The sequence below is a fragment of the Giraffa tippelskirchi genome, chromosome 3, assembly GCF_054371585.1.
Source record: "Giraffa tippelskirchi isolate mGirTip1 chromosome 3, T2T-mGirTip1v1.2.pri, whole genome shotgun sequence".
NCBI lineage: Eukaryota > Metazoa > Chordata > Mammalia > Artiodactyla > Giraffidae > Giraffa > Giraffa tippelskirchi.
In genome coordinates this window covers 28,431,102-28,455,397 of record NC_137277.1, presented here as the reverse complement: position 1 = coordinate 28,455,397, position 24,296 = coordinate 28,431,102, and the positions used below count along the sequence as shown (strand labels likewise).

Below are 24,296 nucleotides of genomic sequence, written 5' to 3'. Positions count from 1 at the left end.
TCTTTCCCATGAGACTCAGCCTCATCCCAGAATTGCTGCACCGATCTCACCACCCACCCAGCAAACCTAAGCAAAGGACCACATTTATTTTCAGTCCTTTTTGACCTTAGGCTCACCATCCCACTGAAGGTGCCCAGTGTTTAAATCAGAAGCGGTGCCTTCTGAGCTGGGCATTGATGGATGAATAGGAGTCTCCTGGGAAGAGAAAAGGGAAGAGAGGCCATGCATGTGGAAAGGCTGGGGGATGAATTGGACATGTGGGGTGTCCCCCTGCTGCAGCTGCAGCCCAGGTTTGTTCAGGGGGAAGGGGAGTAACAAAGGATGAGTCTGGAGAGGTGGGGCGGGAAGGAGCAACAGGGAGGGCCCTGGTGGTTGGGCCAGGAGCTTGGGGTCAATAGGGGGTCACAGGGGGTGGCAGAGTTTAGAAACTGTGGTGGATGGATTGGTAAATGAGTGGGAGTGGCTGGGACCACAAGTTGAGCATTCTTGCTGCTCTGGAGACTCAGTTTTATCACCGGTAAGGTGGGTGCAGGAGGAGGACCCACTCCCAGGGCTGCTGGGGGACACCCTGGAGTCTGAGAGGGCCCTGTGGCTCACACCCCCTGTCTGGGACATCTCTGCTTCCTGTTTCTCCGTCAGGGGAAGTCTCTGTCTCAGCTTCAAAAGCACAAACACGCTCTCAAAACAAAGGAAGCTGGTCCTCGACTACAGAGGAAGCAGGAAGCTGCTGGCCCTGCTAGCAGCCCAGCTGCCGGGGCTTGGGGACGGCGTCATGGAGTCGGTGGCACTGTACAGCTTCCAGGCCACAGAGAGTGACGAGCTGGCCTTCAACAAGGGGGACACGCTCAAGGTAGGGTGGTTGGGGCTGGCCGAGCTGGGCCTATGTGGTATGGGGGGGTGCTTAAAATCAGGGCCTGGATGGCCCTTCTAATAGAGTCTAGTCTCTGGAGGAAGATAGGCCTGGCTTCTCCAGTCGTTGGCTATGTGACTCTGGACAAGCCACCTTCTGCCTCTGATCCTCAGTTTTCCCATCTGAGAAATGGGGAGTTAGTGCTCCCTCCTCTAAGAGCCATTCTGAGAATTCAGCGTAGCAAGTGGCAGGGGCTGATTCAACACCTAGTTTCCCAGGAAAGAATTTGAAATTAGTTAGAGAGAGGCAAAGAGACAGAGACTGAGACAGAGAGGGTCTTGGGAATGAAGTACACACACTAACCTATCACGGATAAAACAACTGTGACTAAGGGTCTAGATGGGCCTTCCCGCAAGTGAGATGAGTCTCAATGCTACGCAGCCCCTTCGTGGGACCTCTGTGAGGAGCACACACCCTCCAGGGCAGAGGTGTTTCCAGGCTTTCTCTCTCGGGAAGTGTCCCTGCTTACGTGCCTGCATTTGGAAGTGGAGCTCAGGGTCCTGACTTGGGAGTGGGTGACATGATTTGGGTGCTGGAGCTGCCATCAAGTCCCGCTCAGGAAGCTCCCTTGGCCCCAGGCTCCACGCCGGCCCGGTGGGCATGAGACCGGCCATCCTTCCAGTCTGAGCCGGGTCCCCACTGTGGGCCCCAAGCTTCAGGCCTCGGAAGGGACAGCACCTACCGTGGGCTGACCGTGTATGGAGCCATGTCTGAGCTCGCCGTTGTGCTCCAACGTCCTCTTAAGCTGCCGCGGCCCCATTTTGCAGGTGACTGAGGCTCCCAGGCACCATGACTTGCTCAGTGTCGGGTTGGGCATGAACCCCTGAACCTGGGCTGGGGCGGGAGGGTGATGGTTCTAAGAAGAACCACATCATTTTAAGGAAGTCTTCCCTTATCTGTGCTGGGGTGCTGGCTCTGGGCCCCTTGGGTTGCAGGTGGGGGTGACCTGAGGATGTGTGGTCACCTAGGGATGGGGCAGGCTTGGCACTAGGACCAACCAGCCAGTGCAGGAGACTCTGAGATCTAGGTCCAGTTCACAGGCCTTGTTAGCCAATCAGAGAGTTTGGGTCTCTAGCTCCAGACTCTGGGGCTTGGGAGAAAGTGGAATCATGAGGAATTTGGAATGGGGTGGTCAGTGCTTTCTACCTGAGACGCAGGTGATGGGCAGTGTGGCGAGGATGGATCTGTGGGGTCCCCCAAGGGAATCACTGTAAAAACTATGACACCCCCTTCCCTCCTGGATGACTGGGCTCACTACCCACCCAGAGACTGGCCGAGTTCCCACTAATCCTGGCTAGAGCACTGGCATCTCTTGCTGTGTTTGCTTCTAACCTGGGCTCCTGCGGGCAGGGACATAAACCAGTGCTGGCATGGGGCAGGCCCTCAGCAAGACACAGGGTGTCAGAGGAAGGAAGGCTGGATTAAGATGTTAGTTGAGACCCAGGAGGGGACCTCTCAAGGCATGACAGGCCATGAGAGGGGCTACCTTTTCCTTCCTTCGTGCAACAAACACTTGCTCAGCTGTGGAGCGTTGTCCTGAGTGCTGAGGACACAGGCAGTGTACAAAGCCCAGTCCCTGTCCTCCCAGAGCTGACATTCCAGATGGTGAGTCATGCCAGGAGGTGACAGACGGATGGAAGCAATCACCCAGGGATGGAATGCAGAGGGTGGGAGGGGCAGGGGGACAGCTTTAGATGGGGGGTGGGGGTGGGTTAGGGCAGCCTCTCAAAAGAAGTGACACTTCAGCTGAGACCTGAAGGATGAGTGGGATCCAACCATGCAGAGAAGAGGCAGGGGAGGAGAGTGAAGGAGGAGATGCAGCTGGCAGCGGTGGGGATGTGAGTGAGTCTGCAGCGTGGACTCAGCCTAGCTCCATGCTCCATGCTCCATGGTGGCACAAAATATCACACAGTCCCTAAAAACACCATCTGGGGAGGTGTCGTTTAACAATGCAAAAATGCTCATGAGGCAACATGAAGTGGCAAAAAGGCAGAATACAGAGGAATATACACAGAGAACCAACTCACACGTATTCAGTAGATTTGAGTTTTAGGGATGGGAAACGCACATTCTGAAGGTGAGAAAGGGAAAGCTGAGCCTCTTCTAGGCACTGGATTTGTGCCTAGGAAAAAACACCAGAATGTCCTGATGAGTTAGTCCTCGGTCCTGGGAGGCGGGCCATCAGCAAGTCCCACTTCCTTGTTCATGCCCTTGCCTTTCCCTGACGGACAGGGATGAGTAAATGGGCTTTCCAGGGCCAGACCTGGCGACGGGCCCTTCCTCTCACGGTGGTGCAGGTGCCAGGTCAAATCCTGCCTTGATTTAAGATTTTGATGGATTTTTTTTTTTGCATTAAATTTTAAACAGTCTAATTTTTAGAACAGTTTGAGGTTTACAGAAAAATCAAGAAAATAGTACAGAGGGAGTGCATCTGACACCGCACGCCCACTCTCACCCATGGTAACATTTTAGAGTATCAACCTTGTTCATTTGTTACATTAATAGACTGATATGGATACATTATCATTAACTAATGACTGTATTAACTTTTTTTGCATTGATTTTGGTTTTTTAACGTATTCTCTTAAAATACTTAAAATACGTTGATTTGTGAAATCTTTGGAGCTCCCCAAAATTTTGCACTCAATGTGCATCACCCACCTCATGCTGGTCTGGAGTCCGATTTCTGTAACTGCAAAAGTTCAACTGCAACATCGCCCGGCAGCCCTGTTCCCTCTCCAACGCCCAGGGTCTGGTGACTGAGCACACAGTGTGTCCATTCACGAGCATGTTTCCAGCACACCAGCTGTGAGCGCCCAGTGGATACACAGATCCAGGCCCTGGGAGCTGGCAGGACGCTGCTCTTCCAGTCTTGAGCTCTGCTCTTAGACGACCCTCTGGACAAGTGGCCTCAAATGTCACTTCCCTGAAACATAGACCCCTCCCAGGAACAGGCAGCTTTGGGTGCACAGCACCCCGTCGCTCCTGGCTGGAGGAAGGATGTGAATGCTGGCTTACCTCTACCTCTACATTGACAGCCTGGCCCCCAGAACCCAGACTTAGGGAGAGCATGGTCTCAGCACCTCCACGGGGATGGCCGGTGCGCCCCAGGTTGGACACAGCTGGCCCTGGGCTCCCCTCCTGCCCCTGCAGCTGTTCCATCGCACCTGGCGGCCACACCCGCCCACCAGCACCCGGGCCCAGAACTTGGGGTGGTCTTGGCTGCCTTCTCTGCATCTCAGAGCCAGCCTGTCAGCGGTTCCCCCTAAACCATCCCAAATCTGACCACATCTCAGTCACCCCAGTCCAGGGCCCCATCACTGCTCACCTGGGCCCAGCTCCTCATGTCCCTCCCTCCAGTCCACAGCCTGGTCTCCACACAATGGCCACAGCCCAGAGCCTGACCTTCCCCCAGTGGCCCTCAGTGGTTCCTCTTGTTTGTTTTTGTAAATAATTTTTTTAATTTATTGGCTGGGCTGGGTCTTTGTTGCTGCGTGGGCTTTCTCTAGTTGTGGGAACGGGGACTACTCTCTAGTTGCAGTGCTCAGGCTTCGCATTGCTGCGGCTTCTCTGGTTGCTGAGCACAGGCTCTAGGGCTTGTGGGCTTCTGTAGTTACAGCTTGTGGGCTCTAGAGCACAGGATCAATAGTTGGGGTGCACGAGCTTAGTTGCTCTATGGCATGTGGGATCTTCCTGGATCAGGGATCGAACCTGAGTCTCCTGCATTGGCAGGGGGATTCTTTACCACTGAGCCACAGGGGAAGCCTGCTCCTCTTGGTTTTGAAAATAAAAATCTGAACTGCCTCCTCACTCCCACCAGAGTACAAGAACGTCCAGCTCTCGCTCTCCCTGTGCACCTCACTGCCCAAGCCCCGCCTCAGCTGCAGTCACACTTCTTTCCTTTCTGCTCCAAGGACAGCTTGCTCCCACCTCAGGGCCTTTACACTGGCTATTCCTTCGACCATGGACACTGTTCCTCACATCTTCTCACGTCCAGCCTTTCCTGTAATTCGGGCCTCAGCTCACGTGTCGGTCACCTCCTCAGAGATGCCTTTCTTGCCCACTCCCCCACCCCTGTGGACAATCCCCTGCCCCAACCAGGCATCTATGTCTTTCTGATGTATATCTTGCGAACACTCCCCACTGCATTAAATTATCTTGTTTATTTGTCTGCTTCCTGTTTCTCCCTCTGCCTCTGCCCACTCAAGTGTGACCTCCTGCTCTCTGCTGTGTCACTGGGCTGGACAAAGGGCCTGCCCTGCAGGAGGTGCTCAGTGACCGCACTGGCCAGGGGATAGTGGCGCAGGACAGCACCAAGGAGAAGGGGCCAAGCTGGGGGCAGGCCAAGTTGGGAGCATCACCAGGGAGGGTTGGCAATTCCCGTATCTCAGAGGGTCTGGGGGCTTTGAACAATGTTGACGGCAAGACCTCAGCTACCGCAACCCATCAGAACATTTCTGAGTCTTTCCCTGGAGTGGAGATGACAGGAAAACAAACAAAACTGGGATATACGAGACATGTTACAGCCACATGTCCACACAGGACTTTGTAGATCACAAAACACCACCACATGCCGTGTAGGCTGTGTCCGTTTTACGGGTGCAGAAACTGACGCCAAGCCTGCAGAGAGAGTTAGAGGCAGGCAGACTGGTCTAGAGCCCAAGGCTCCCAGGAACCTTCACTGAATCTGTGTCCCATAGGCCCTGATTTTCCCATTAAGCTGGGGTGGGGGGGATTTGTTTTGTGTTGTTTGGTTTGTAGCAAAAGTTTTCCTGAGTCAGCCACCTGCTTCCGGCTGTCCCTGGGGACACTGGCCTGGCCCAGACAGTGGGGACAGGAAGGAGGGGGGTCGGCGGCTCAGGCGATTGGACAAGTTGCTGCCCCAGCCCTCGCTCCCACGGGGCCTCTGCTTGGGCGGCTCATCTGTGTCTGATTTTTTGTCTCAACCAAGCATCCCCACCGGGTTTGAGCTGATACGTGAACCCGCTCTAGGACAGACAGGGGAGACGGCCCTTGGGCGGAGTCCAGAGACAGAATGAAGGAGGACAGGCGTGAAGACTGAGGGGGTCCTGCTCACCTCCCCTGTCTGGGCCTGCGTCTTCCTCTGTGAAGTAGCTTTTGATGACAGCGGCCCCGGGGGCCGGTGTGAGAAGGGGTGACCCCTGGTGAGCCTGCCCAGCAACAGGGGAGGGAGCCCAGCGTCCTGCCACCACCCACAGTGGCTCCTACCCACACTCAGGTTTCAGTTCCCCTCAGGCCACCTGCAGGGCAATGAGGAGCCTGTGACAGGAGCCTCGTCTCAGCCCAAATACCTCTCGTTTGCTCCCCAGGGTCTGAACCCCCCACCCAACCGTTACCCCTGAGTTTAGACGTAAGGGTTTGTAAATGTGGGTGACCCCAAGTGATCACCACTTGGCAGGGCTCCTCAGGCTGCCCCCCACCCCCGGGTTAGCGGAGGCATCGAGTACCGTGGGCCCCATGCTCAGGGCCACAGCTCAGGGACCGAGGGGCTGCGGGGTCTGCCCTAACCCCACGGGGTGCTGGGGGTCTGGGTGGCAGCACTGGGATGTCCAGCTCCAGCCCCCAGAGCCAGCCCACCAACCAAATCCTCCTCTGTGACCCGTGGGCAGGCCCCCCCAAAACGGGTCAGGGAAGACCGTGGAATCACACGGGGTGGGGCCGGTGACCTTGCCTTCCTCTGGGACGTGGGCCCCGGGGCTGGTGTGTGCCCTCAACAGGGAAAGCCGACACTCCTAGGTGACCGGGGGCCATGTCTCTCCTGCCCACAGATCCTGAACATGGAAGACGACCAGAACTGGTACAAGGCTGAGCTGCGGGGCGCCGAGGGGTTCGTCCCTAAGAACTACATCCGCGTCAAGCCCCACCCGTGAGTAGCTCCCCTACATCCACAGGCCCCCTGCCCCACAGCCAAATGTCCCCTTCCAGCCTGGCCCAGACGGAGTGACCTGCAAGGCCTCACCCCAGCCTCCTTCCATCCGTCTGGAACCCCCTGTCTCTACCCTGAATAGAAGTAGGGGAGAGAGATGTGATGACTTGTCCCAAATCGTGGTAGTCCAGGCCACAACACAGAGAGCCTGGGACACCAGAGAGCATCCGGGCCCTGGAGAGGACAGGGCTTGGGCAGTCAGCGGTGGGCCCACCGGCCATGGCGTGACCTCAGGCAGGCCCTGGCTCTCTCTGTTCCTGTTTCTCTGTGTGCAGCACAAGGAGGGCTGAAGGTCCACTCATGGGGGGTCCTAGGAGCCTGTGTGGGGGTGGGGATGAGGGGCCAGGGAGGAGAGCGGCAGGAAGGAGGCAGACCTGAGGGCCCTGCCATTGGAGCAGGAGAGGGGGGAGCTGGACAACAGCCAAGCAGAGCCGGGACAGGGCCGAGCAGGAGTCGAGTGTGGGGCCCAAGCGTCCCCAGGCCTGGGACCTGCTGGCCCAGGGAAGCCCCTGGTCAGGTTTTCAACGTTGAATGCCCTAGTCTCAGCCCCGGGACAGGCCTAAGTGGCCAAGAATCTATGAAAAACCAAGTGGATATGCGTGGAGTGAAGGCTGAAGTAGCCTTGAGACACAGTCATTTACCAAACACTGGCTATGGCCCCAGGGACCCAGCCTGGGTGATGCTGGAGACATGTGATGAGATGCTCGGGTCAGAGCACCATGTCCCGGGGAGAGACAGGAGGTAAAGAAAGTATGACAAGAGAAGGCAGTCAGCATCGAGATAACTAACCAGGTAGGCCTTCTCGGAAGAGGTGACAAACTGAGGTTTTAAAGGATGTGTGTAGGAGTTAGCTGCGTAGAGTCAGAGAAGGGCATTCCTGGGATAGGGGCAATGAGAACCCCTGGCTGTGGGCCTGGCAGCGGGGCCTCAGATGCCAGGTGGAGGGTGGGAGGAGCCATGGATGGGTTTCAGCATGGACAGGGGGCCTGCATCTGATGCAGAGGCAGGTGATGGGGCTGGGCAAGCTAGAGGGGGCAGGCTGGGAGCCATGACATGTGTGTGGTTGTAGAGTGAAAGGAGAGGAAGGTGCAGGGCCAGGGTGGGGCTTGGAGGCTGTTTCCTCTTTATCTGTCTTCGAGTTCTTTCCAAAGCTGCCACCACCTCCGGCTTCCTGTGTTGGGTAAGGCTTCTACCCACCTAGGTACCCTGTCTGGGCTCCAAGCACTCCCATCCCCCAACAGGTGCTGTAGCTTGGCCTCCAGGCCTGCAAGGTCTCTGGGCTGTGTGACCTTGACTTCTGTAAAGGGAGACAGATAGAGAGAACCTGCCAGGGCCACCAGCCAGGGCCAGGTCAGTGAAAGACACAGTGGAAGTGGGAGCCTCCAGGTGGAGGCTGTGGCCCAGAGAAGGCTGGGAGCCTAGGAGGTTGGAGGCTGCTGAGAAACCCAAGTAGAGGCTTTGGTTTACTCAGAAGGAAAGAAAAGCTGATGGATTTCAGGGCCATGCCCTTCAGGGCAATATGGTGGTTGAAGCCAGTTTCCATCAGGGCAGATGGCAGCCGTGGAGGATTCCACGTCTGATGGCCCTGGGGTCCCTGGGGCTGTCTTTGGCCACTAGTGTCTGGGACAGATCAGAGACCAAGGGCAGATCCCCCACCTGCCTGAGGCCAGGTCCAGGTGCATTCTGGGCTAACTTCACCCCTGCCCTGGCTCTGAAATAGCAGTGGGGAAAGTCCAGCCAGTGTCTGACTCAGCCCTTGGGGTTCCAGCGTGGGACATGGCAGGGCACGGGTCTCAGGGGGACCTTGATCACCACCACCACCCTGCAGCCAGGGAGTCCGAGGGAGGTGTGATGCAGACCATCTACTCCCAGGGCCTCTGGGCATTGCGGGCAGGGTCCACCGAGGGTCTGACCCAGTTGTGTGGAGGTCTAGGGGTGTACGGTCTGCTGGGCCCGGGAGGTAGAGTAGAAGTTTGCTGGGAGTGTGGGCAGACTGGCTAACGATGGGGGAGGTGGGGTGCGCATGGGTGAAGGTCGTAGCAGTGGCAGTAAACCCCTGCAGGTGGCAATGCCCTCGTCCTCCCAAGGGCCCTGAGAGCTGGGTGCTCTCGTCACCATCTTGTGGGCCAGGAGACAGCAGCACAGAGATGAGTGGCCTGTCCAGGGTCAGAGACGGAGGGAGGTTTGCCTCAGGTGCTGTGGGCCTGGGCTGTGCCCACCAGAGTGGAATCGGGGAGATTTGCCAGGCAACTCTCGGGGGGGCCTTTGCCCCTCCTTGGGCTTCAGTTTCCACATCAGTAAAATGGGGGCTAAGTGAGGAGTGAGCTGGGGGTGTCAGGACGGGGAGGCTGGTTTCTCCCATCTTGTCCTTTGGGCCACCGAGGACCTGGAGGGGGCTGGGCAGCCTCCTTAAGACTGCGGTTGTGAAAGCCTTTGAGGGTGACGGCCGCCCACACATGGACGCCTCCTGTAGGGTTTTGTGTGTTCTTCAGAGACACCGGGCTCGGGAAACGCCCACATGGGGCCCCACTGGACCCCTGCTCCCCCCGCGGCAGCACCTACACCTGTTCCTGCTGGGGGCTTCCCAGAGGAGCTCCGTTCCGGGCACCCCCGAGCCCTGGGCCCCCCGAGCCCCAGCTCGGCCTCCGGCCTGGGGGCTCCTCTGGGACTCCCAGAGACCCGAGCGGAGCTCTCAGAGGCAGCCTGGAGCCCCACCCTTGGCCGCCACCTCCACCGCCTCCACTCCGGGAAAACCCGCTGTGAGACGGGCCCAGGCTTCCCCACTCCCCAGTACGGGGGCAGCTGTGGGCTAGAAGCTCACTTTTGGGGTATGGGCTCCCAGGAGTGGCGTCTAGAACACAATGTCAGGACCGGGATTTTATTTTGAGGTGGAAGGTGGGGAGGAGCCTTGGAACTGCTCCTTCTGGCCGGAACCAGGGAGCCAGCGCCTCAAGCTGAGCAGGGTGACTGTCCTGCTCCCCTCGGTCACCACCTGAGGACGTTGGGGACCCAACCCCCCGCACACAGGCCAGGCACATCAGTAGAAAGCCCTTGGAGGAGCCACCAGTGCTCACACGTAGCAGGCAGGGGAGGGGCAGATGGCGCTACGGGCAGGACCCCGTCTGCCTGCACCTGAGCCGCTGTGCTGGGCTTGGAGGGCTCTCTGTCAACATCCTGACATGACAGGAAATTCCCGCCTCTATCCGCCCACGCGCTCAGACTCAGGAAGGGGAGAAAGGAAACGGTGCAGGGAAGGGAGGCTTAACAGCCTCGGGGTGCCAAGGTCCCACGGTGAGATTCTGGCCACACTGGGCTTTGGTTTACCCATGTGAACATCAGGAGTGGACTAAAACCCTGGGGCTGGGAAGCCAGTTGGAGATCACCTGGGCCCTCTGAGGGTAGGCGATTCCCAAAGATGCGGACTCTGCCAAACTGCCTGGTGCATTTACCAGGAACCTTCTGTATACCCAGTTCTGTTTGGTCAGAAGGAAGAGGGACTTGAACCTGTGAGAAAAAGTCCAGGTGGCCTCTGTCTGTGCATCTGAGAGATGGGTACAGGGAGAGACACTGCCTCACCAGAGCAAAGCTGCTATTTCTCTTTGGTGGTGGTTTAGTTGCTAAATTGTGTCTGACTGGAAAAAAAGACAAAATAAATTGTGTTTGACTGTTCACAATCCCATGGAATGTAGCCCACCAGGCTCTCTCTGTCTATGGAATTCTCCAAGCCAAGAATACTGGAGTGGCTTGCCATTTCTTTCTCCAGAGGATCTTCCCCACCCAGGGATTGAACCTGGGTCGCTTACATTATAGGCAGATTCTTTACCATCTGAGCCACCAGGGAAACCCATTTCTCTTTGGTCATCTGTAAAATATTTTTTCACTTTTAAGAACCTACAATAGGAAATGTAAAAGCCCAGGTGGGGGTGGATGGGTCGGAGTTCACAGAAGTGTGTGTTTGCCTGAGTGTGTACGCATGTTAAGTCGTTCAGTTGTGTCTGACTCTTTGCGACCCCGTGGACTGTAGCTTGCTAAGCTCTGTCTGTGGGATTCTCCAGGCAAGAATACTGGAGTGGGTTGCCATGCCCTCCTCCAGGGGATCTTCCCAACTCAGGGATCGAACCCGAGACTCTTACGTCTCCTGCACTGGCAGGCGGGTTCTTTACTACTAGCACAACATGGGAAGCCCTGTGTGTTTGCCTGGTGTGGTGGCAAAGGCTTGTGCTCAGGAGCCAGAATGCTGGGACTAGGCACAGCTCCTGTCTGCCACCACGTGTGACCTTGTGTACATGACTTCTGCCTCTCTGGGCCTCAGGTTGATAGTCTGTAAAGTGGGTGCAGTCACACCTTCTGTGTCCAGGACTGCTGGGGGGACCTGGCAGTGATGGGTGCCTGGCACTAGGCAGGGTGGCCAGCCCCCCGCCCTCACCTTGCCCTCTCTGCAGGTGGTACTCGGGCCGGATCTCCCGGCAGCTGGCAGAAGAGATTCTGATGAAGCGGAACCACCCAGGAGCCTTCCTGATCCGGGAGAGTGAGAGCTCCCCAGGGGAGTTCTCCGTCTCTGTGAAGTGAGTTCTGATCCCGGCATGCAGAGGAGTTTGGGCAAGGACAGGCCCTCGGAGTGTGGAGGGAACGACAGACCCCTGGAAGCAGATGATCGTCTGGGGGTCGGGGGTGAGGCAACTGCAGGGAGTGGCGCTGGGCAGTGAGGATGGGAGGCCGACTGGGAGTCCTCCCATGCCAGGCCGAAGGATCGGGTGTTGTTCCATGAGCAGCAAGTCACCAGGGGAAGCTGATATGACAAGGCTGCTGGGGGAGAGCCGCAGGCTCCCCCGGGGTGGATGTCTAGGGTGTGCTCTGGACAGGGTCCCTCATGTGCTGCACAGTCAAGAGGATGGACCTGGGGCCAGGGTGCTTAGGTTCACATTCCAGCTTGGCCATTTCCTGTCTGTGTGACTTTGGGCAAGTCACTTAACCTCTCTGTACCTGTTTCCTTACGTGTAAAATGAGTTATTGAGAGGAACGAATGAGTCATTCTATCAAGAGCCGTTAGAATAGTGACTGTCACTGAAGCAGGGTGGCAGCCTCTGGGCAGCACGGAACCTGAAACCAGAAGTTACAATGGGGCAATGAGGAGTCCAGGCAGAACGAGGGGCAGGAACTGGGGTGGGGCTCGGCCCCCTGTTGGTCTCTGTCCTGTCTCTTCAGCACCTGGAACAGGGGGATATGGGTGCAGCAATTCAAGGACTAGTTGCTGAGTTATGTGCAGTGTGCCAGGCAGCGTCAGGGACTCAGGAAACAACAGTAAAAAAACAAAGTTTCTGTCCTTCAGGGTTTGTGTCTTAGTGGGGGAGACAGACCTTGAACAAGGAGAGAAACGAACACAGCAGGAGCCAGGTGGCAGGGACAGATGGCCTCAGGTTTGAGCAGAGATCTGCAGCTGTGGTGTAGGCTGTCCCAGGGCCCCGGGAGTGAAGACCAGGAGGAGAGCTTCCAGGCAGAGGGAATAGCAAATGGAAAGCCCCTGGGGTGAGTGGGCAAAACCAGTGTGGGGAGGGGTGTCAAATCCAGAGAGAATGGCCTGACAGGTCCCGACCAGGTGGCGGGTTCCCCCAGCGCAACAGGCCCCTGAGGAGCATTCCCAGTAGGGGAAGGGAGTGGATCCCTCGGGCTACCGAGCAGGGAGGATGGCCGGGATCGAGGGGGGCCCTGGAAAGAGCTAGGCGGAGCCGCTGGCATTAGCACTGGGGTGCGGAGGGTCTGGGAGGTGACATGTGCCTGTGAATTGGGGACCACCAACAATAATACCACCATCAGGGTTGCTGAGGGCACTGGGCACGTAGCTAGATGGGATGGGTGGGTGGACATGGGCAGTGTGGCCTCAGTGTGCTGGATGGCACAGTCTTCTAGGACTGAGATCTGTAACAGCCAATGGCTGGCTTATTTTTCAATGGATAAATGAACATAGGATGGCTTTAATGGCTCCTGTGGGGGCAAGTCTGACGGGGCACCAGGCTCAGGGGAGGGAAGAGCTTGTGTCTCCCAGCAGGCCGGCCATGAGGCTCCTATTTGCAGGAATGTGTCCCAAGGGAGGCCTTTTCTGTCTGTTCTGTACAGTTTGTGGTGGTGTGCGGTCAGCACACTGGAGCCCCAGCAGGTGGGTGTCAGGAGAGCTTCTGGGGATGGTGGTCCCACATCAGGGGTCACAGCCCTCACCCGCGCCTCTCCAAGCTTTGTCACCAGCCTTGGCTTTTCTCACTTCCATTTCCCCTGGGAACAGGCTGCGCTCCTGATCCAAGGCCATGGCTCTCCTCCTCTCTGAACCTCAAGGGTGGTGAGACACCAGTTCTTGGCCCTGACCTCCCACCCCGATGGCCCTGAGCATCTAGAGCCCCCTGGCTCCACAGCCCAGCCCCTGAGGCCAGTGGGTCCCCTGAGGAACAGGAAGTGGCAGTTTTCCCTGTGTCGGCTCCCAGGGCCCAGTATCTCCTGGGAAAGGTGCTTGCCTGCCGGGCTGGTCTGGCCTCGCTCCAGGAATCAGCTCCAAGGTCACAGCAAAGCAGGGCACAGGGGGTTTCTTTGGCCACCCCTGCAGCCTGAGCTGAGCTCCTACCCGCCTCCCCCTCCCCTGAGAGTGGATCCTATGGCCTGAACTTCTGCCATGGGTACCCTGGCACCCTTCCCTCTCCTGGCGCCTCCCTGGGCGTGCAGACCCACCGCCCCAGGCACGGGGTCAGGGCCAGCCAGCTCAACCTTTGGGGTGTGTGTGTGTAGGACAGCAGACACTCCACAGCCTAGAGGAGATGACATCGGAGCTGAGCCCCAAAGCATGAGTAGGGGTTTGGTGCACAAAGAGGAGAGGGGATGCCAGGCCCAGGGAATAACAAGTGTGAAGACCCAGAGGTGGGGCCCAGAGGTGGGGCAGAGAAGGGTGGGCTTGGAGAGCAGTTTGTCTGTCTGAGCAGGAGGGGGATGGGCAGTTTTGGGGAGCCAGCACCAGTGCTGTCTGGGAAAGGGGCCTGGAGTGTCCCTTGGAGAAATCCCCACACACATATCATACTCCCACCCTACTCCTGCTCTGCCCCAGGCATCCTGGCCAAGCCCTCTCCCCCAGCTCAGAGCCAGACCCTGGGCCCCCAGGTTGTGGTGTGTACACAGCACCACCAGGTGGCACCCTCCAGCCTCAGTTGCATCCCCCAGGGCCAGAGTCCTGGGTCCTGCCCCTACTCTGGTCCATCCTCTCTCAGGGGGCCTTTCAGGGCCCTTGGAGGACCACCAGGCAGATATTAGAGCAGGAAACAGACTCAGGGCATCTGTGGCTAGGAGAGGGGCTTTTGAGCAAGAATATCAGCTGTATAATCCTGGGCACGGAGAAGGCAATGGCACCCCACTCCAGTACTCTTGCCTGGAAAATCCCATGGACGGAAGAGCCTGGTAGGCTGCAGTCCATGGAGTCGCGAAGAGTCAGACACGACTGAGCGACTTCACTTTCACTTTTCACTTTCGTGCATTGGAGAAGGAAATGGCAACCCACTCCAGTATTCTTGCCTGGAGAATCCCAGGGACGAGGGAGCCTGGTGGGCTGCCATCTGTGGGGTCGCACAGAGTTGGACACAACTGAAGTGACTTAGCCACAGCAGCAGCAGCAGCAGTCCTGGGCAAGGTACCCTGGTCTGTTTCCTCATCTGTGAGATGAACATCGATGTAAGAGGCTGAGTATGCTGCCAGCACACAGCAAGTTCTCCCCAAATGTCGGCGTCCCTGGTGGCTCAGCAGTAAAGAATATGCCTGCCAGTGCGGGAGACACGGGCTTGATCCCTGGGTGGGGAAGATCCCCTGGAGAAGGAAATGGCAACCCACTCCAGTGTTCTGGGAAATTCCATCGACAAAGAAGCCTGGTGGGCTACTGTCCATGGGGTCGCAAAGAGTCAGATATGACTTAGAGACATGAACAACAACAATCCCAAAAGCCAGCTATCGTTGTTATTGTCATGTCAGTCCTTCCAGGGCCACACAGTGCCTCCTGGCCCCAGCCCCATGGTCCCAGGCTGTTAGAGAAAGGTCAGTGGCCATGTGAGGGTGGGTATCCCAGCTCTCCTCCTGTGTAACCTCAGCAGATCCGTCCTCCTTAGCTGTAACGTCCTTATCTCCAGCGTGGAGACAGTAGCCAGGACGTCGTGAAGTCCAGTGACCTAACAGCCACCCTTCTGGGTGATGACTACACAGATGCATGTGCAAGAGCGTTTCTGCCTCACTGGCAGGGCTCCCAGGACCTCTGATCCTACGCAAGTGGCATCTCCTGCATGCTCCCGCCAAGCCTCATAAAGCTGTCAGAGGTGGGGTTTACAGGCCTTGCTCTGCCTCCTGGAGCCATGGTGGCCACGGCTGGGTGCCCTTTACGAGTTTACAAAGGGCTGTCACCCCCCACCCCCACCTCCAGGAGCATGTCTGAGCTGGTGGCCTGAGGGCCAGGGCAGGGGCGCACGGCCTGGCTGTGTAACTTTTGCCCCCACTCCGATCCAGGCTGAGGTGGGCTCCTTGGTTGGAAGCAGTTTGTTCCCCAGTGAGACCAGGAAGACACTTGCTTCTTTTCATGCTCAGGTGCCTGGGGTCCCAACCTGTTTGCTGTGCCCCTCTGGTTGCTGAGCCCCTACTGTGTGCCAGGCCCCGTGCCCAGTTTCAGGGACTCAGCTGCCAACTCGGACAAAGCTCCCTGTCCTTTAGGCTCAGGTTCCACTGGGGCAACTGATAATTGTATACACGTATGTATGTAGAGATGTGTATGTATAATTTACTAAACAATTAGTAAATTATATAAAATCTTGGGAGGTGAAAAAGGCTCTTTGAAAATGAAGCAGGAAAGAATCAAAGGAAGGCACAATTTTATGCAGGCAAAGACAGAGAGGAAGTGACCCCAGAAGTCTGGTGTTCAAGTGAAGAAACAAAGGCTCAGAAACATGCAGTAACTTGCCTGAGGTCACACAGCCAGAAACAGCAGAGCTCGTGCCCACTGACACCCCCATGACCTGAAAGACAAGGTCTGCCCTTCCGCTCTCCTTCCCTGAGGCTAAAAACCCGGTGTTGGGGGTTCTGTCTCCACTCCCTTCCCAAGGTCAGTTTGATTCTATCTCACATCTGCTGCAGAACAAGTCATCCACCCCCTCCTTTTTCACAGATGGGAAGACTGAGTCTACAGAAGGGCCATGCCTTAACAGAGATCACCCAGTAGGCAGTCAGCAACCTGGCCTCCACCAGGCCACCAACCTGGTCTCCAAGCCCTGACTGGGGGGTCCTGGGGTTCCTGACACCTTACCCCAGCCTTGTTTATCCACCCTAGGCCACTGTCACCCTGGCTGCTGCCTCCACCAGGCCAGAAAAACCTGCTGGGCAGGACCAGTGGCAGCTAGCATCAGGCCTGACTTCATCCTTTAGACTTTTCTGACAGCCCAGGGGCTGGCCCAGCCCTCACCCCCCTGGGTAGGTGGGCATGGGGTCACAAACAGAGACACACACACCCATGGCTGCTCGGAGACGGATGCACACGGCCGGCCTCCCAGAGCAGGGAGAGACATGTGCACACATCCAGGTGTGATGGAGAGACACCAGCATACGCAGGCCCAGACATCACACACATACACCAGGCTTGGTGCCCCCTCCAGCTTGGGAAGGCTCACCCAGCAGGGCCACCCCTCCTAGCTCCGGGGCCACCTGGACTTAGACTCGGGGCTGGGGAGGTAGGAGACAGGCTGGCAGGGAGAGAGAGCCTGCCCAGGTGCTGGGTCCTCAGCCCTGTCACATGGAAGAGGGTCGGTCACTCGTCAGGCCGGGGGCTGGCTCAGAGGAGGGTCACACCTGCTCACAGACACAGCAGACCAGCTGCCCCCAGCCGTGGACGGGCTCCTCTCCCCTCTGGGCCCCGCTATCCCATCTTGAGCCATGCACAGGCTGGGGGCTGGACCATGAGAGTGTCCCACGTTTGAGAATCTGCTAGCTGTCAGGCTGATGAATTTGAGCAAACTCTGGGAGATAGTGGAGGACAGAGCCTGGCGCACTGCAGTCCCCGGAGTTGCAGAGAGTCCCCGCAGAGAGTCCCCGGAGTCGCAGAGAGTCGGACACTACTTATCAATTGAACAACAACAATAAGCTTCTAGAACTGCTGGGTCCCTTGCCCCCTCCCAGGCCTCGCCCCTCCCCTGGGTATGATCAGGGAAACGCTCCATTCTAGGTGACGTCCGGGTGACTGAAGGTAACCTTCAAACACCAGAGTGTTCAAAACTGTGCTCACTTGGAGCTTAGGTCTCCTCAAAACCCGTACACCCTCCTCCGCCCCTCACTCGGAGGACAGCTGCTGTCTACACTCCTGGCTCCTCCTCGGGGATGGCACCGAGTCAGGGCCTCTGCCTCCCCAGCACCACGGCCACAGTCCAGGGGCTGAGAGAACCCCAGGCTCTCGGTGACAGGGCACAAGGGAGTCAAGGACCAAGGCTGCAGCAGGCCGGACAGGAGGGAGGCGCCTGCCCACCCGCCTGCCCTCCTCCCATCCCAGGACGTGGACACACATGTCCCACAGCCGACAGCACAGCTGCTTAGTCACCTGGGAACAATGTTTGCTGACGGCACACGAGCGGCTTTGTCGCGGGCCGGGGTGATGGCTCTGCCTGGTCACAGAGCCTCCAGCATTTTCTGGCCTCAGTTCTGTGGGTGGAGCTGGCTGCCCTGAGAGTGGACGTGTGTTAGAGGGGCTAGGACCACAGTTCAGAGCCAGTGGGGGTTGGGGGGTGTTGGCAGGGTCTGGGAATGAAATAGCCAGTGAGCATGGACACCCTGGGCTGTCCCACAGTGTCCCTGACCAGATCCTCTCCCAACTGGCCTATGCCTGGGCCGACTCCTGCCTTCCTGCCTTCCTGCCTTTGGGTATCTGTGAGCAGCGGGTTACAGGCAGGCTGCACAGGGCTGAGGAAGACGAGGAGTCCCCTGACTCTGACTGAGGGCGTCTGAGGCAGCTCACAGAGCTTGGGCCATGTTACCCGGGCTTTGAAGCATGAGTAAGAGTTTGACTGAAAAAGAATCTGAAAGAAATAATGCAGCAGAGGCCTGGAGGCATGCTTGAAAGTGGAGAGAGAGGCTGTGCATGGTTGGGATCCTTGCCTTGGGCAGGGTGGGAGGATCCCCCTGCCCTAGGCCCAGAGACAAGCACTGAACGGAAGGTATTTACCCGGAACAAATCTCTATCTTAAATCTCACATCTTACCTTTAACAAGGCAGCATGCCGGGCCTCGGGCTGATAGGTGGAGGAAGTGAGCACAGACAGGGATAGGCAGCTGGGGCATGGACACCGAGCTCCGGTCCAGGCCCTTGAAGCACACAGAAGGCAGGACTGCAGGAGCTCAGGCTGCCCAGTCATGTGCGGTCCCTCCTGGTGTGGGATAGGCTGAGCACGGGGAGGCACCGGCAGGTCCCTCTGCCCTGTGGCCAGTCTGGGAGAGGCAGGCCATCCCTTCAGTTGGAAGGTGCTGGGCAGGGGGGTGGGATGTGGTGCAGCTAGGCTGCAAGGCTGGGTAAAGCGAGGCAGAGGAGAAAGGGGTCGCATCCGAGCGTATTTGAAGAAAATGAGGCTGGACACATCATCAGAGCCAGACCTTGAGATCAAGGTGTTAGGATTTTACCCCGAGGGCCAAGGGCCGTGGGGAGCCATGGAAGGTTCTTAAGGGGGGTGGGGGTGGACAAGAAGCATCCCACAGCCTGAGCTTCTTGCACACTGGCAGGCTTTGGTCTATGTCAGGATAGTCTTAGGACTCACCCCTCAAGGGACTGTGAGGGCTGGGAGGGGATGAGGTGGGGGAGGGAAAATAGAGTTAAGGCTGAGGGGACATTGGAGAGAAGAGATGCTGTCTGGTCACCTCTCTCAGAGGAACCATGCAATATTGCCAATAAATGAGCGCTCACCCAGAAGGGAGGTGTTACTATGAGGAAACCGAGGTTCAGAGAAAGTAAGTGATTTGCCTAAGGTCACACAGCAAGAAAGTGTCCTGATCCAGGGTCTACACCCTTAACTCCACACTCCACAGCTGGGAGATTCCCTGTGCCTTGCACAGAGCCCATTGATGAGGCCTGGGACCCCTTCCCCATCTTGTCTCCTCCTGACTCTGGGCCTCACCATGACAGGAAAAGGCCAGGTTCTGGGGGGCAGGGGGAGGGCCCATCTGAGCAGCCGTCTGAGGTGGCCTCTCCCCCAGCTATGGGGACCAGGTGCAGCACTTCAAGGTGCTACGTGAGCCCTCAGGGAAGTACTACCTGTGGGAGGAGAAGTTCAACTCTCTTAACGAGCTGGTCGCCTTCTACCGGACCACCACCATCGCCAAGAAGCGGCAGGTCTTCCTGCAGGACGAGGAGCCCCTGCCCAAGGTAGGTGGGGTTGGGGGGCGGCAGGGGGAGGGTCCAGTACAGCTTCTCCAGTTCTGTCCTGGGGGTTGCTGTGAGGCAAGAGGAGTTGGGGGGACGGCGGGAGGCGGGAAGGGCGGGTAGAAACTGCCGGGTAAGCAGAGCCTGGCTTGTTCTCAGCCAGGAGCTGTGCGTTGCACACAGTAGGTGTTCAGTAGTTGTGTGTTGAGTGAATGAAGGTATGCCACCTGCTGAGCCTCCTGGGAGCCTGCACCTCACAGGTAGGAAGCTGAGGCTCAGGGAGCAACGGGACTCGTCCCAGGCTGCCTGCCATGTGGGGTCAGCACCGGCTTCTGCTTGCCAGCAGCTGGCCTGGGGTGGGGGGTGGGGCAGGGGGGTGCCTGTGGGCTAGGTCCTGGCCTGGTGGAAAGTGTCCAGCCACCCCTGGCCTGGTGGAAAGTGTCCAGCCACCCCTTGTCCTCACAATAACAGCAATTTGCCAGCTGGCTCTTTCATCAAGGGGCCCTGGGACCAGATCTCAGTCTCATTAGGGTGACGAAACCAGCCAGTGGGGTTATTAGACCTAACAAACTATTTTCCTTGGGACGGAGTGTCAGCAAGGCCTGGGGCTGGAGGTCAGGACCCTGCACAGCCTAGTGAACTTGGGTTCTGTGGGGGACGGGGAGGGGGCTGCGGGCTGCTGCTCCAGTCCTGCCTGTTCCTAGGCGCCCCCAGCCCCGCTCCTAGCCAAGTATGATCTTAGGGCCAGTTCATCCCTCCCCTGGGCCTCAGTTTCCCCTGGGGGCAGCAGGATGAGCCCTGGGAGCTAATAGGAGAGTAAACAGTGTTTTCAGAGGACCCCACCCCCGACCCCTCGCCTTATACACCCTCCTCCCATCAGCACACTTAGTGCCTGGACAGCTCAGAGCTCAGTCTCAGGGACGCTTCCCCCAGTGGGTCTGCTGCCTGGGCCAGCTCTGCCCTTGGAAAATGTGACGGGGCCACAAGGGAGCTGGGGGATGCTGGAGGGCTCTCCCACACCCACCGCCTGGCTCCGAGGTCACCCACCCTGCGAGGCGACTGCAGAGCAGGCCCGGCCCCTGGGACCCAGGCTGCCTCCTCTGTCCTGAGCAGAGAACCGCTAATTACAGCCTGTCTGTGATCCTATCGCCTGCCCAGATGAGATTCTGCAGGCTTGGAGCAGAGTGCCTGGTGGGCAGACAGGGCCAGGGTGCTGGGTGTGATCATCACGGCGCCAGGGTGGCGTGCCCGAGGGGGAGCTCTTGTCCAGCAGCCGTTCACAGGGGGCAACCAAGTTCCACAGAGGTCAGGGACTTACCCATGGTCACTGGGGCACAGGTGGGACTAGAGCCCAGCCTGAGAGATGGAAGGTACAAAGTGATATCCTTTGCCTCAAAGCCTGACCAAGGGCAACAGCAGTAGACTGCTCATAGCCACACATCACTTTACAGTTTACAAGGCCTGTTCCCGTAGGTCTGGGGCCTGGATTCAAAAGCTCAGGAGAGAGCCCCCAAGATGCGCAGGGACCTAACCAAAGTCCCATGCTGAGGCCCAGGACTCGGTCCCTTGATTGTTGGTCCTGTGGTCCCAGCTGGGCTGCCGGGACAGACCCTGTGGAGATGCAGGGTCTGTGCTGCAGATGTGCAGGGAGTGAGCAGCGGGAGGCCCATGGTGGGGTGGGGTGGGGGGATGGCTGTTGTCTGAACCTGGACACAGAGCTGGGTTCAATCCCATCTCTGCCTCCTCTTGGAGCTTCCGTGGGGACAGCCCAGCCGGGAGCTCCTGAAGGGCCCACTGACAGTCTCCTTCCTTGCAGCCGCCCAGGGCCTGCTTTGCCCAGGCCCAGTTTGACTTCTCGGCTCAGGACCCCTCCCAGCTCAGCTTCCGCCGCGGTGACATCATTGAGGTCCTGGAGCGCCTTGACCCCTGCTGGTGGCGGGGCCGGCTCTCCGGACAGATCGGCTTCTTCCCACGGAGCTATGTCCAGCCAGTGCACCTGTGACTGGAGTGGGCCCAGGGGCTGAGTCAGTGGACCCGCCGTCCACCCGGCACAGAGGTCTGGAGAGAGGACACTGGCGCCCCCAATCCAGGGCTTTGCACAGGAGCATGGGCTTCTTGACTGTCTGGCTGGCCTCTGGTGCTTCATGCTAACTGGGATGGGCCCAGCACCCCGGAACCACTGCCATGTGCAGTGCCCACCGGTCTGGGGGGCTCCAGGGACTCCGCTGGCCTCTGACATCACAGGGTGGCCAGCAGGGCCCGTCCACTCCGAATACCAATGCCCCGCCCCAGGAGGACTGAGGACTCGGGCTCCATACACTGGGGGCTCCAGCCAAGGAACCACAGGCTGGGCCTGCCTGTCCCTCCATTCAAAGCCCCAAGGGCTGGCTACTGCGGAGGGGGCCAGGGCCCTGTGTACCGGTGACCTGGACTTGCTGAACAGACCCCAGTGGAAAGCGACTTCTCGGCTGTCCCTCAAAGACTCTGGGCTCCACAGGCCTCCAACACCCCTGTCCACTGCAGACACTTAGTGCTGGGTGGTGGTGGAGGCGAGGTCCCGAGGAAGGAGGGCAGGGGTGGGAGGAATGGAGGCAGGTGCTCCTTGCCACTGGCCCCATGGGACGGAAGCACTCCAAGGGGGCAGCCCTGGACATGGCCCCCTAGGAGACACAGCTGCACCTGCCGTATTTGTTGAGGCCCACGTTCTGCCCAGACCAGGGCCTTAGGAAGCATGCGGCACTGCAGACCAGGTGGGGAGCTAGGGGAGGAGCTGGGCTTTGGGGTCCAGCAGCATCCAGGATGGGGGCAGCCTCGGTGGGCCTGGCTTAAGGAGAGGCTGGGTGTCCATGGGGATGGCGCTGCCATACGACCTGGGATGCTCAGAGGCCTGAGCTCTGGTGAATTCGCTGCTCATGACCTGGGCCCGTGAACTCAAAATAAACACAGTAAAAGAATATAAGGATGTCCGTGAGAAATCGCATTTTCTTTCCAATTACAACTACTATTTTTAAAGTATCAGACATTCTTTTTTCCCATTTCCTCCCTACTAATTTTTCAGGGCTCCTACTTGGCTGGCTTGGCCAGTCCCTGGGCACTGGCCTGCCCTGTGGCCCAAGGTGCGCCGCCCTCCTCTGGGCCTCGGTGTTCTTGATGGGGAAAAGGGTGCTCTGGGGGCAGCATCAGGCAAAGTAGGTGTAGAAGAAGATGTTGACACACATGAGGAGGATGGCGTTGACACCACAGACACGAGCCCAGAAAGCATGTCTCTGGGATGCTCGGCCATCACCTGGAGGTAGTGGAAGGAATGGGCAGACTAGGGCCACAGGGTCCCACCCAGTGCCCTTGCCTGCAGCCCTGCCACAGGTAGGAGCAAGAGCGAGGCCTAGGGTCACACACACACCTGTTTTCACTCCCAAGGGCAGGTCCTGAGCCAGAGTCCACCAGGTCAGGCTCTGGATCTACAAGGAAGGGCAGGGGTGAGCCCAGGCAGGGGTCAGTGATGAAAAGAGGGCAGGGACCAGGGTTAGATGGGGTTACAGGTCAAGACCTAGAAGATTTCTGAGTCAGAGAGGGTCAGAGGCCAGGGGTGAGGGCAGGCTCACCTGGATGGCCTGGGGGTGTGGTGTCAGCAGGCTCCCAGCTACCACCACAGCCCCGCTGAGCAGGAAGAGGGCCACGGCGAAGTGCAAGTAGTGGACACCATGGAGGATGGGGGGCCGCATGTCGGGGTGGCCGCAGGGCGGGGCTGGGTGCAAGAACTCCAGCACCAGTCTCGTGGCACCCACCACCAGCCCCACCATCAGGCCCCAGAAGGCTCCCTGGAGGAGAAGGCAGGGCCGCTGGGGCCTCGGGAGGAAGGCCAGGCCTCCCCCACTCAGCACCCAGGCAGCAGGAGAGATGAGCCCTGAAGCCACCCACTCTCTCCACATCCTACCTGTTCATTGGCCCGCCGCCAGAAGATGCCCAGGACGAAGACCGCAGTCACCGGTGGGGCCAGGGAGCTGGTCACCGACTGCATGTAGATGAAGAGCTGCCCGCCATTGGAGCCCTGCAGGACGGGGATCCAAGCCACACTCACGCCAACAAGCACCACGATGACCAGCCTGTAGGCAGCAGGGGGCGGGCCATCCTCAAGACTCCCACCCCTCCCCTACCTCCCCCGGGTCACTGAGGCTGGCTCTCTATCTGTCCCCTGCTGCTGAAGCTCCAGCCTCCTCCCTGGCCCCTGCTCCTCTTCTCCAGGGACCCAGCTGGCCTTGCCCTCTCCAGACTCTTCCATGGCTCCCTGCTGCCTGCAAGAACTGCCCCTAACTCAGCCTGTGTGCTCCCCGTCATCCCTGAAGTCTCCCCTTGATCTCCTGTCCATCTTCAAGGCCCGACCCTGCCTCTCTGGGTTTGCTGCCATCTCCCACTCCTGGCGAGAGCAGCCTCATCCTTTAGGTCACTGCTGCATCCCCCAGCACACAGTAGGCGCTCAATACACATTCATGAATGACCTGTTGCCCTCACATCCAGGCCAGACTGACCCCCTGGCGGTTCCTCAAACCCTGGCAGGCCTTTGAAAGAGTCGGGACCTCTGGTGGCACACCCCACCCTCTGCTGTGGTGGTTTGAAGCCCCTCCTCCTGCCCCCGTGTGGACACCTCCTTTCAGCTCCTGCCTGCCTCTGGCTGGTGTGAGCCTCCCCTCGCCCCACCCCCAGCAGGGGATGTGTTTCACTCATTCCTCCACAAAGCACTCATAAGGAGCCTGCCCCAGAGAAGGATGGGATGTTGGGGCTTGGCCTTGGTGATGAGCGGGCCTGGTTTCTGCCCTGCCCCCAGCGTGGGGTGTTCTGTCATCCTGTGCTCAGGGCTGGGCTGAGGGAGCCCAGAGGAAGCATCAGTTCAGGAGGGCTTCCAGGAAGAGGGGGCCCTGTGGCATTGAAGGGGTGTGGGACCTGGCTAAGGGGACAGAGCTGGGGCGAGGTGTCCATATGCTCCTCTCTGCTTAAGGGCCGCTTGCCTGTATCCTGGGTCACCTGGGTGTCCCTCACCCCCAA

General features: G+C 58.5%; 2 protein-coding genes across 5 annotated transcripts in view; one reads left to right on the top strand and one right to left on the bottom strand.

Moving 5' to 3' along the window:
• Window positions 1-709: 709 nt before the first annotated feature.
• Window positions 710-22,207, top strand: GRAP (GRB2 related adaptor protein). Its single transcript, XM_081583596.1, has 5 exons — window positions 710-850; window positions 6,700-6,797; window positions 11,300-11,422; window positions 19,091-19,259; window positions 21,073-22,207. Exons 1-5 carry the CDS (start codon window positions 773-775, stop codon window positions 21,256-21,258), a joined length of 654 nt encoding a protein of 217 aa, XP_081439722.1. The 5' UTR covers window positions 710-772; the 3' UTR covers window positions 21,259-22,207.
• A 7-nt stretch (window positions 22,208-22,214) lies between these two features.
• The window catches only part of SLC5A10 (solute carrier family 5 member 10), a 57,317-nt gene continuing 55,235 nt past the window's right edge, over window positions 22,215-24,296 (bottom strand). For 2 of the 4 annotated variants that reach the window (XM_081583591.1, XM_081583592.1), the window contains 4 exons: window positions 23,191-23,359; window positions 22,859-23,074; window positions 22,657-22,714; window positions 22,215-22,542 (listed from right to left, as the gene is read on the bottom strand). In XM_081583591.1, the coding sequence (XP_081439717.1) occupies window positions 22,436-22,542; window positions 22,657-22,714; window positions 22,859-23,074; window positions 23,191-23,359 (550 nt within the window). In that variant the 3' untranslated portion in view covers window positions 22,215-22,435. The remainder of the gene's footprint in view (window positions 22,543-22,656; window positions 22,715-22,858; window positions 23,075-23,190; window positions 23,360-24,296) is intronic. The other 2 variants (XM_081583593.1, XM_081583595.1) reach the window with 2 other exon arrangements.